The 11,656-nt window shown below is 55.6% G+C and overlaps 1 protein-coding gene across 2 annotated transcripts; it reads left to right on the top strand.

The window, feature by feature from the left end:
* The first annotated feature begins 2,355 nt into the window (after window positions 1-2,355).
* FLYWCH2 (FLYWCH family member 2) lies at window positions 2,356-11,656 on the top strand. Of its 2 annotated transcripts, XM_041746853.1 has the most exons (4): window positions 2,356-2,546; window positions 8,498-8,599; window positions 9,405-9,854; window positions 11,349-11,656. In XM_041746853.1, exons 3-4 carry the CDS (start codon window positions 9,524-9,526, stop codon window positions 11,444-11,446), a joined length of 429 nt encoding a protein of 142 aa, XP_041602787.1. In that variant the 5' UTR covers window positions 2,356-2,546; window positions 8,498-8,599; window positions 9,405-9,523; the 3' UTR covers window positions 11,447-11,656. The 2 variants fall into 2 exon arrangements, with proteins under 2 accessions (XP_041602787.1, XP_041602788.1); XM_041746854.1 differs by lacking the exon at window positions 8,498-8,599.

The raw sequence follows: 11,656 nt of genomic DNA, 5'->3' as shown, positions 1-11,656 counted from the left end.
ACAAACAGTGTAATACTACTCAGCCATGAAAAAGGAAATCTTGCCATTTGCAATGATGTAGATGGAGCCAGAGGATATTATGCTGAGCGAAATAGGTCAGAGAAAGATAAATACCATATGATTTCACTCATATGTGGAATTTAAGAAACAAAACAGGATCATAGGGGAAGAGAGGGAAAAAGAAAAATGAAATCAGAGAAGGAGACAAACCATAAGAGACTCTTAATTCTGCTGGAGAAGAGAGGGGTGGGGGGTTGGAGTAACTGGGTGATGGGCATTAAGGAGAGGGTACATGATACGATGAGCCCTGGGTGTTATATGCAACTGATGAAACACTGAACTCTACCTATGAAACTAATAACTAATTTATTGAATCTAAATTTTAAAATGGAGATTTAAATCACATGCCATACAATTCACCATTTTGGAGTGTACAATTGTTTTTTTTTTTTTTTTTTTCCTAAGTAATCTCTACCCCCAACCTGTGGCTTGAACTCACCACCCAGAGGTGGAGTCACAGCTTTCTCTACTTAGCCAACCAGGTGCCCCCAATTCAGTAGTTTACCATCACTTAATTCCAGAACATTTTTATCACACCAGGACGAACATCCGCACCCATGAATAGTCCAAGTTTCCCTTCAAACCTCCCCCAGCCCCCGGGGAACCACCAATCTCTCTGTCTAGATGGGTTTCGGCACTGTGGGCATTTTACGGCAAGGGAATCAGGCAGGATTTGTCCTTGGGCTGAAAGACCCTGCAGGGCGAGCACAGACAACATCTGTTTATCCATCCGTCACTTGATGAACACTCGAGGCACTTCACATTTGAAGTAAATAATTCAAAAAGGCCATGTGGCTACATCCGACACCTCGAGGTGGGCCAAGGAGCGACTGCGATGAAACAACTAGGTCCGACGCCTTAACAGGAGGTCTTCTAATTATTCAGAAAGGGGGTGGGGGTGACCACCCGCCAAACGGAACAGCCCTGCGACCTGCGCCCCCGACCTCTGTGGCCCGGGCCGAGGCGGCCAGTGGCCGGCAGGGGCGCGCGCGGCTCGGCGGTCCCGGCCACCCCGCGGGGCCCAGTGAGACCCCCCCCCCAACGTGTCCCTCCGGAACCACCTGCTGCGCCCCCCACGACCCGTCCCATTTCCCCACCGCGCGCACCACCTGTAACACCCCACAACTCATTGTTCGTACCCAGTGCTTCTCGCCCGCTCCCCCCGACAGAAGCCCCAGCACACCCGAGCAGGGGTCCTCGGGCATTGGGGTCCCTGAGACGTCCCCGCGGATTTGGGCTGGTGGGGAACAGAGAGGGGGCGGGCAGAGAGACGCCGGGAGTCGGAGGACCCGCTGGGCCCACGGGACCCGCACCTGCACCTGCACCTGCCCGGAGCCCGGGGAGGGGTTGGGGTGGGGTGGGGGGCACTTCCAGCAGCAGCTTTAGGGAGACGGGAGCGAGGCGCAGGGGCGGGGGGGCGGGGCAGCGTGGAGGTTTCTGGAAAGGAGCAGCGTCTTCACTCTGCAAAGGCCGAGGACGCGCGGCCGGAAGACCGGGGGCTCCGGCCTGGCGAAGGGGAGCGGGCGGCTCGAGGGGTCCCCGCAGGGCTGGGGAGGGTCGCGGTGAGAGGAGGCCCGGGGCGCCGTACGGAGTGGAGGCGGGGGCGTCCCTGCGCCTGGGGCCGGGGTGGGGGTAGGCTCGCGGGCGGCAGCCGGGCTGATGCTGGGGCGCCTCCGGCCGCCCCCCGCCCAGTGTCGGGGCCCGAAGCGCCCAAGCCCGCAGGTCCCGGCTGTGTCCGGGTCCCCACTGCACCGGGTGGTCGGAGAGCGATCGTGCAGCGGCGTGGGCTGTGGGCGGGGGGCAAAGCGCAAGGGGGGCACCGGTGGGCGAGGGAGGAGAGACGGAGGGGCGGAGGGGAAGGGACCAGCGGCAGAGGGAAGGGGGGCCGGTGGGCGAGAGAGGAGGGGCGGATGGGCGGGGCCGATGGGCGGGAGGAGGGCGGGGCGAGCGCTGAGGATGCTGAGGCGTCAAAGATGCTGGGTTGAGCCGAGCCAGTGGTTTCAATGAGCAGAGAGAACGGCGCTGGCAGGCGCGATTGAGGCCTTTAACCGATAGCCCTGGTTCCTCAGCCGCCAGTGGGCGTCACGTCCTGGGCAGGTCCCGCGGTCCCCTTTAAGCCCACCCGCCCGCGCCGGGAGAACCCCGCCCAAACTCTATTCTGGGCCGCGGCGACGCCGCCGTCCCGCCCCCCGCGCCGCCGCCCAATCCCGGGCTGGTCCCGCCTCCTCGGCGAGCCGTGGCCCCGCCCCCGCACGCGGATTGGTCAGGCCGCCAGCTCAGCTCCGCGGGGAGAAGACCCGGAGCAGCGAAATTCGCCCAAGGAATGCCCCCGCCCGGCCCTGCTGCGCATGCTCGCTCCGTGACCCCAGCTTGAGGTGACGGCCCCGACCGAGGCGGGGGCCCCAGGCAAGAGGCTGCAGGACCTGCCGCGGTCCGGTGTCCGGAGAGGAAGGGCTCCGCTACCGCCGACGCCCGGCCCGTGCCCGGTGAGGACGGGCCCCAGGGGGCCGGGGAGGGCCGCGGTCCCACGCCGTGGTCCGGCCCTCCCGTTGTTCCAAGGGCTGCTGATGCTGGGAGGGGGGTCACCAGCTCGGCGTCCGGGCGCTCAGGCCTCCTCTTTCCTCCTGGCTCCTCCCCCCATCCCATTGGATCCCGGCCTGAACCCTGACGCCCCCCCCCCAGTCAAGGGTCCCCACGTCGGTGCCCTCTCCTTGACCACACCCAGAACTGCCCCCTCCCTGCGCCCTCGTCAGCCTCGTCCCACTGTGCAGTTGGAGTTGTGAGATCTTGCGGGGAGACACCCCGGAGGCTTGCTGGCGAGCTGGTGGTACTAACTGGAGAGGAGGGGACCCGGGACGGGGGGGCCGTCGGGGTGCCCCACACACAGATGTGATGGCAGATTACAGTGTATGAGGAGGAGCCCCGGTTCCCAGGAGCCCGCGATTAGGGGCAGGAGGTGTCACCGGGCAACATTCCCACGTGGGCAGGCTCTTCCCTGCCTACTACAGGGTAGCAATCCTTGACCTTTTTCGGATCACTGCTGCCTTGAGAAATCTCCGTGTAAGGATGTGCACCTGCACGCCTGAGGGGGCCTGTCATCCCACCGGACAGCCCAGTGACAGTGGTCCATGAACCGCGAGGGACAGTGATTATCCGGCACAGCTGCGGGTACCACCAGGACTTTTGAGAACAGCTTACCCTCACCTACCTGCTATGAAGGACCTCTGTCAGATTCACCACGATTCCCATTACACAGGTGGGACCAGCCCGGAGAGAGTAAGGGACATGTCCTAGTGGCTGAGGACACAGGTGCTTAGTGGCACTTTTCTCCCATACATGTGGAGGTAATTTTCTTGAGCCCTCATCAGTGTCTGGGCAAGGGTCCTATCTTTCAGAGCTTCAGGAACAAGGGATCGGACCTTGAATTAGTCACTTGCTGCCGTAACAAATTACCACAAATTTGGTGGCTTTACACAACACAGCTTTGTAACAGTCGTATAGCTCTGGAGGTCAGAAGTCCGGCATGGGTCTCCCTGGGTTCAAACAAGGTGCAGGCCGAGCTGTGTCCCTTCCTGCAGGCTCCAGGAGAAACAATCTGTTTCTTTGTCTTTTCCAGCTCACAGCCAGTCCCTCCACCATCCCAGGCAGCGCCAGCACCGTCACATCTCTCTGACCCTGCTTTCCCCTCCTCTCTTCTGCCTCCCTCTTGTAGTTTTTAGGACTCTTGTGATCAGACCCACCTGGATAATCCAAGCTGCTCTCCTACCTCAGTAACTTCCATGCTATCTGCAGACTTTGGCCTGGAGGTTCCAGGGATCAGGACCATTAGGCCATGATTCTGCTTCCCAGAGGGTCTGAGACTCTCCTGGCAGTTCCTAACATTGTATGATTTGGGGTTTACACTGAGCCATCTTTACACCTCTGGGTCTGCTTCTGGCCGACCGATGTCCTGTCGGTGAATTGGGATGAGTGGGCGACTGGAGGTGATATCAAATCACCAGATTGCAGAGTTAGAGGGAGGCTGTCAAGTGAGGGAAGTGAACTATTGAGCCCTTTGCTCTTTTTAATTCATTTCTGCTTTGCTGTTAAAAATTCTATTCATTCAGGGTGCCTGAGTGGCTCAGTGGGTTAGGTGTCAGACTCTCGATCTTAGTTCAGATCTTGATCTCAGGGTGGTGAGCTTTGTGTTCTATTTTTATTTTGTTATTAAAAAATAAAATGAAAATTCTGTTTGTTGAGTGAACTTTCATTGAGTGAAATTAAACTTTCAACAAATATATATTAGGCCTATTTTTTAAAAATATTTTTTTTTTAAGGATTTTATCCATTTATTCATGATAGTCACACACAGAGAGAGGCAGAGGGAGAAGCAGGCTCCATGGAGGGAGCCCGACATGGGATTCGATCCCGGGTCTCCAGGATCGCACCCTGGGCCAAAGGCAGGCGCTAAACCACTGCACCACCCAGGGATCCCCTATATATTAGGCTTAAAATAGCTGCCTCTCAAGTCTTCCCCCGACACCTAGAAAATAAACCGCTAAAAGGTTAAGGGTGACTCCAGAATAGAGGCTGATCCAACCTGAACGACATGACAACTCCTGTTCATGGAGAGCTTGATAAACAATTCATTTTTTTAAAGATTTAATTTATTAATTACAGAGATTGAGAGTGTGAGTGGGGGGAGGAGAAGATCGAGAGGGACAGGCTGACTTCCCGTTGAGCCTGGAGCCCGGCTCCATGCATGGTCCCAGGACTCTCCTGGAGTCATGACCTGAGCCAAAGGCAGACACTTAACCTGCTGAGCCCCACCCAGGCACCCCTGACAAACAGTTCAACCTCTGAAGTAGAAGTTACAGACCTCTGAAGTGACAGGCGCATGGCATCACCCGTGTCTCCCAAAGTATCAGAATCAGATGGATGGAAGTACTGGCAACAAAATGTAGATTCTCAGGCCCTGCTCCAGACCCTATGAGTGGAGGTGGGGGTGGAATTGTCCAGGACTGTGTATTTGTCACAAGAACCCTGGCGATTCTTGGATGTATTGAAGTTGGGGGGCCAGGGGTTGTAGGCTTCATTTCCCTTTTTCTTCATATATAACAGTTTTAGGGAGCTCATTCACATACTGTGCAGCTCACCCACAATGTATTCATAAAGTTGCACAACCATAGCATAGCCATGGTCAGTTTTAGAGCCCTGCCATCACCCTAGAAGCCATCCCCACTAGCAGCCACTCCTCATTCTCCCGCTCCCCGGGCCTCCCACCCCTAGCCTGCCACACAGCTACCGTCTCCAAGGATAGATTTTTCTGCTCTACAGATTGTCTAGTGTCTAAGGCCAATTTTATTTTTTTAATTTTTTTTATTTTTATTTTTATTTATTTATGATAGGCACACAGTGAGAGAGAGAGAGAGGCAGAGACATAGGCAGAGGGAGAAGCAGGCTCCATGCACCGGGAGCCTGATGTGGGATTCGATCCCGAGTCTCCAGGATCGCACCCTGGGCCAAAGGCAGGCGCCAAACCGCTGCGCCACCCAGGGATCCCTAAGGCCAATTTTATTATGTGGTCTTTCATAACTGGCTTCTTTCATGTAGCATAATCTCTTAATGGTTCATCCAAGTTGTAGCATGATTTTTTTTAAAGCTTTTATTTTTTCATGAGAGACACACAGAGAGAGGCAGAGACACAGGCAGAGGGAGAAACAGGCTCCATGCAAGGAGCTTGATGCAGGACTCAATCTCGGATCCTGGGATCAGGACCTGAGCCGAAGGCAGACACTCAACCACTGAGCCACCCAGGCATCCCAGCATAATTTTTTTTAATTGCAAAACAATATTCGATTGTATGGATATGTGATCTTTATCCATTCATCTGTTGATGGGTATTTGGATGGGTTCCACTTTTTGATGACCGTGAATGTTGTGAATGTTCATGTACACATTTTTTTTTTCAGATTTTATTTATTTCAGAGAGAGACTGAGAGTGCGGGGGGGTGGGGAGAGGCAGAGGAGAGGGAGAGAGAATCCTAAGCAGACTTGCGCTGAGCACGGAGCCCAATGTGGAGCTCAATCTCACACCCTGAGATCATGACCCCAGCTGAAACCAGACGCTTAACTGACTGCCCCCCAGGCGCCCCTCACCTACGAGTGGTTATATAGACATTTGTTTCCAGTTCTCTTGGGCATGTACTTGGAGGGGAATTGCTGGGTCATATGATAACTCTGAGTTTCACCTTTGAGGAGCCACCAGACTGCCACCATGGCTGCACTGTGGACATCCCCACCCGCAGCGGAAGAGGCTTCGAGTTTCTCCTCATCCAAACCAACACTTGTTCTGTTTCTTGGTGTGTTCCTTTTATTATATCCACCCTGATGGTGTGAAGTAGTATCTCATGGTGGTTTTGTTGTGTTTCTCTCAGGACTCATGATGTTGAGCATCGCATATGCTCACTGGCCATCTGCATATCTTCTTTGGAGAAAGGCTTATTCAGAGCCTTTGCCTATTTTTTTTTTAATTTTTTATTTATTTATGATAGTCACAGAGAGAGAGAGAGAGGCAGAGACACAGGCGGAGGGAGAAGCAGGCTCCATGCACCGGGAGCCCGATGTGGGATTCGATCCTGGGTCTCCAGGATCGCGCCCTGGGCCAAAGGCAGGCGCCAAACCGCTGCGCCACCCAGGGATCCCAACCTTTGCCTATTTTTAAATTGCATTGTTGGTCTTTTTGTTACTGAGTTGTAAGAGTTCTTTATAAATTCCAGATATAATTCCCTCATCAGAGATATGATTTGCAAAAACTCTTTCCCATTCTGCTGGCTGTTTTAAACTTTCTGGATGGTGTCCTCTGATGCACAAAAGTTTTATTTTATTTTATTTTTCACAAAAGTTTTAAATTTTGATGGTGTCCCCTCTATTTCTTCTTTGGTTGCCTGTTCTTACCGTGCCTTATTGAAGAAGGCTCTCCTTGGTTTAAGGTCATGAAGAGTTCTTGTTTGTTTTTTTTTTAAGATTTTATTTATTCATGAGAGACACAGAGAGAGAGGCAGAGACAGAGGCAGAGGGAGAAGCAGGCTCCTCGCAGGGAGCCCGAAGTGGGACTCGACCCCTGGACCCAGGATCACACCCTGAGCCAAAGGCAGACACTCAACCGCTAAGCCACCTAGGCGTCCCCTTAAAGAGCATTTTATTTTATTTTTTCCCCTTATTACTTTTATTCTAAATGATTACTTCTATTTTATTATTAATATTCCAATAATTATTTCTTCTTTTTTATTTTTTTAAAGATTTTATTTATTTATTTATAGACACAGAGAGAGAGAGAGGCAGAGGGAGAAGCAGGCTCCATCCGATGTGGGACTCGATCCCGGGTCTCCAGGATCGCACCCCAGGCTGCAGGCAGCGCCAAACCGCTGTGCCACCGGGACTGCCCTCTTTCTTCTTCTTATTATTTCATTCTTAATTTTTCTCATTAAATTTTATTTTATATATATATATTATACAAATTCATTTTTCCTCTTTTCATTTGTTTTCTAAGTGGTATTTATTTTGTGACCTATATCTAAAGAGCATTTTAAAATTAACTTTTATATAAGGTGTGAGGAAGAGGATCACTCTGGGATTTCAGCCCCAGACCAGGGAGACTCTGTGAGCAGGAAAGGAGGGCTGGCTAAGAGGGACATGGGCTGAAGCCAGTCCGCTGGTGGTGGGGCTCCCACCCTAAACTTTCTCTGCCCAGAGCGGCTCTACCAGGGGATGCTTTGGCAATGTACTTTCTAAAGCTGGTCCCTGTGTTCCTCCAGGGCTACTGTGTCACCCTGTGGGACAGGATGGGCAGGGCAGGGAAGGACTTCACTGGGGGAGCAGAGGTTGGCTTGTCCCAGGGCTTGACTGGGGGGACCAGGGGCAGGAGGGTTACGGAGACACTGATCCCGGGGTGCCTTGTTATTAGGCAGATTTCCTTGAGGGCTCAGCCCTGGAGGTGAGGGCTCCATATCTGTCACAGTCCAGGAGGTCTCTGCTTTTATGTCTAATAGCCAAGAGACTGGGGAGGAGGACTTGCAGGGGACAAGGCATCCCAAACCCTCCTTGGCGTTGCACCTGACTCCTCTCATGGATGGGGTCTTGAAAAACTTTGGAGATCTGGGCATGGCCTCTTCAAGCTGTATGTATCGGGAGGGATCCCAGGAAACAGAACTGAAAACCGGGTTGGATAAATAGGGGCGGGGGGGGGGCAGGTGGGTGTCTGTGACCCCTGCCGTTGCCTGGGTCCTGAGATGTGTAGGGGAGACGTCTGCTAAGGATGACGTCATGTTTCTGGGCTAACACTGTATGCTGAGAAAGACCCTGCCATCCGCCCACCACACAATCACCCCCAACAGGCAAAAAGGCCACTCTACGCTGCACTGCTGGTAGCCTCTGTGATTAGTCCTTTCTTCTCCAGGCCAGAAGCCAGGGAGCCCTGAGTGACTGTGGATTCTCTGGACACCTCTGCGTCCCTGTCCCCTCCCAGCTGAGGCAGCGCCAGCACCGGCTCACGCACAAGGTCACTGCCCTCCCGGGACCCCGGCACCTCCCGAGTGCTGGGTGGTCCAGGGCCTCTGGCCTGGGATGGGGGACAGGTCTCGTTGTGAGGCCAGAGAGTGCCGCCTCCTGGAGCCACGCTTCCCCTTCGTGGTGTGCAGCATGCCAGTGGGTGCCCGGCTCAGTGTGCCTGTGACACAGCGTCAGGACGAAGGCCACTGGGCCTTCTGGGGGGGTCCGTGGCTAAGCTAATGTCTGGTGCTCTTGTCTGGTGCTTGGTGCCCGGGAAGGTCAGCTACTGTCATCCTGGACGAGGCACACTAGGTACCGTGTGGGGACGGGCTCTGGATCCCCCTTGGCCAGCTGCCCATCTGTGCACTTCACGGTGTTGGCTGTCCTGGTGTGCCTCAGTGTCTTCATCCGTAAATTGGGTCACCAGGAATGATCGGCTTTCGTAACATGGGGCCAGGTTAAATGGGAAAACCCGTGAAGACACATCCCACCATGCACAGCTCCAGCACCCCCAGGCCTCTCTTTGTAGAAGCTCAGGGTTCCCCCTGCCTCCTTCCTGCAACCCCTGGAGAGCCCTGCAGGTGACACAGCTTACAGACAGGAAGGTGCAGGGTGGGCAGGGAGGTGACCGAGCCAGGGCTGCGGGAGGTGGGGGCAGCCCCACAGAAGCCCCGATCCCCCGGGGTGCTCCTGCTCTGTGCTGTCAGCCCCGGGCCCTAAGGCAGCCACATCTGCCTCGACCTCCACCCACATCCATTTTCCTGAGCACCAGGCCCGAAGGTGCCTCCACTGATGGCTTTTGCTTCCCTCCTTAGGACAGAGCTCCTGGACAGCCAGGTTCCCCACCAGGGAGGAGGAGGAGGAAGAGGAGGAGGAAGAGAAATCCCTCTGCTGGGGCCTGAGCGTGGCCTGGGGGACAGGCCATCGTCCCAGAATGCCCCTGCCAGAGCCCAGCGAGCAGGAGGGCGAGAGTGTGAAGGCTGGCCAGGAGCCGTCCCCGGAGTCCCCTGAGCCAGGCACAGATGTCGTCCCCGCAGCCCCCAGGAAGCCAAGGAAGTTCTCCAAACTGGTCCTGCTGACGGCCTCTAAAGACAGTGCCAAGGTTGCAGGAGCTAAGCGCAAAGGAGTGCACTGCATCATGTCCCTGGGGGTACCCGGCCCTGCCACCCTTGCCAAAGCCCTCCTCAAGATCCATCCTGAGGCTCAGAAGGCCATTGAGGCGCCACCCCAGGAGCCTGAGCAGAAACGCAGCAAGCCGGACCAAGGTGAGGCCCTGGTCGTAGCGAGCACAGTGTGAGCAAGACCCTCCTTGGGCCCGAAGCCCCCTGACCCCCGGGATTGCAGAGACTGGGCCAGCTCTGGATTGTGTGCATGCGCTGTGCACACACCACCACAGTGTATGCCTCCACGCATATGTGTCTGGGTGTGGATTTGCCTGGGAGGGCACCTTCGTGTGTCCCTCTGGGTATATTCGTGTGGGCCCTTGTGTGTGTGTCTAAGGCCCCTGGCAGGCCCCCACCCCGACTCAGCTTGGTGCAGGTGAGACTGCACTACATTCTTGGAACGTGGAATCCTGAGGGTTGCCCAGGGGAAGGGGCGCCCCGTGTCTGGGAGGAGATGAGCTGGGCTTCTTCCCAACTGGAAGTGTGTGTGGTGTGCAGTGCCCTGAGGCATGGAGACAAGGAAAGCCACAAGGATCGGCCTCCACTTGCAGCCTATGAACAGGTGTCCCCCTTGGAGCCATCAGGGCACTGAGCCTGTCAGCCAGTCCTGGGAAAGGTGGGGAGCCCTCGTTTTCCTCCAGTTAGCTGGGCCGTGCCCTGATGGAAATGCAGAGGAATGCTCTGAAGTCCTAGGGGAGGGAACTCTGCTGCTTCCCCTGGAGCTGAGACACTGCAGCACTGAGATGGGGGCATCTCCAGCCACAGGCCTGGAGTTTCAGGGGACCCAAGGGAACCCTCAGCGTTCCTCAACTGCTGGACAGGAACTGCACTTAAGGAGTTGGGGCGCCCCATCGCCCAGAGCCTGGAAGCCCCTCTGCAGCACGTCCAGCTCACCCTTGAGTGTCCCGGCCAGTCCTCCCCTGAGTACGTCCTCATGTCTACCTCCTGCCACCCACCAGTCCGAAGGTCGAGGGTGCCATCCCCATGACCTGTGAAGAGGGATGACCTCTAAGCCCACCGGCTGGGCACTGCAGAGGGTGGAGCGGGAGCATCCGGTCAGAGCCTGTTCTCACCGAGCTGGACGGGACAGGCCATCTCCTGGTCCCTTCCACCCCGACTGAGACCTCTGCGCACTTCTCAGATCTGCCTGGGCCCTGGCACCATGTGGGCCCCACCCCACGGCCCCTTGGTGAGAATGAAAACAAAGCCACCCTTCCTCTAATAGAGGGCTGGAGGGCAGAGCAAGGGGAGTCAGCCCCACAGACTCCCCTAAGCAGTGCTCTTGCGCAGTGAACAATGCCCTCAACCCACTGCCCCATGTGCACCTCTATACCTGGCCCACAGACTCTCCCACCTCTTCTCTCCTCCCAGGCCAGGTGCTGGGGAGAGCAGTGCTTAGCCCAGGTTTGGCCCAGAGTTCCCTGGGAATGACTGTCGCAGCCTCTGTGTCCTGGGCTGGTGGCCTTGGGGGTGCATGTTGTATAGTCAGCCACCAGCACCCCAGAGCAGCCCCTGGCTGGGCTGGGAGCCTCAGGCCCCGGGTGCCCCCCTCCCTTTTCCTTTAACGCCAGCCTGACCCACTGCCTTCTCTTCCAGATGGAAAAGAAGAAGGAAGCTTGGCAGGGCAGCCCGCCCCCAGTGCCCCGGCGGAGGGGGAGCCCGCTGCAGATGCTGTCAGGCCCACACTCCTGTAGCTCCTGTAGCTCTTGCCCGTGTGTCTGCCCTTACGGCCCGTGAATTTGCCTGTGACTGCTCGACCCAGGGACCCAGCCGCCAACTGATTTTCATTCTCAAACACTGTATAATTTTTTCCAAATCCAGCACAAATTACTTTTATAAATAGAAAAAAAAACTACCAAAAAAACTCAAAAAGAATAAAAGAAGCCATATGCTAGGTCCCATGA

Source organism: Vulpes lagopus, chromosome 3 (assembly GCF_018345385.1).
Source record: "Vulpes lagopus strain Blue_001 chromosome 3, ASM1834538v1, whole genome shotgun sequence".
Taxonomy (NCBI): Eukaryota; Metazoa; Chordata; class Mammalia; order Carnivora; family Canidae; genus Vulpes; species Vulpes lagopus.
This window is presented reverse-complemented; position numbering and strand designations above follow the sequence as displayed.

Excerpts from the sequence above, each read along its gene's own strand:
- FLYWCH2 (XM_041746854.1), top strand. The coding sequence starts at position 9,524 with ATGCCCCTGCCAGAGCCCAGCGAGCAGGAGGGCGAGAGTGTGAAGGCT. Across the intron at positions 9,855-11,348 it reads ACGCAGCAAGCCGGACCAAG|ATGGAAAAGAAGAAGGAAGC; the intron begins GTGAGGCCCTGG and ends CTTCTCTTCCAG.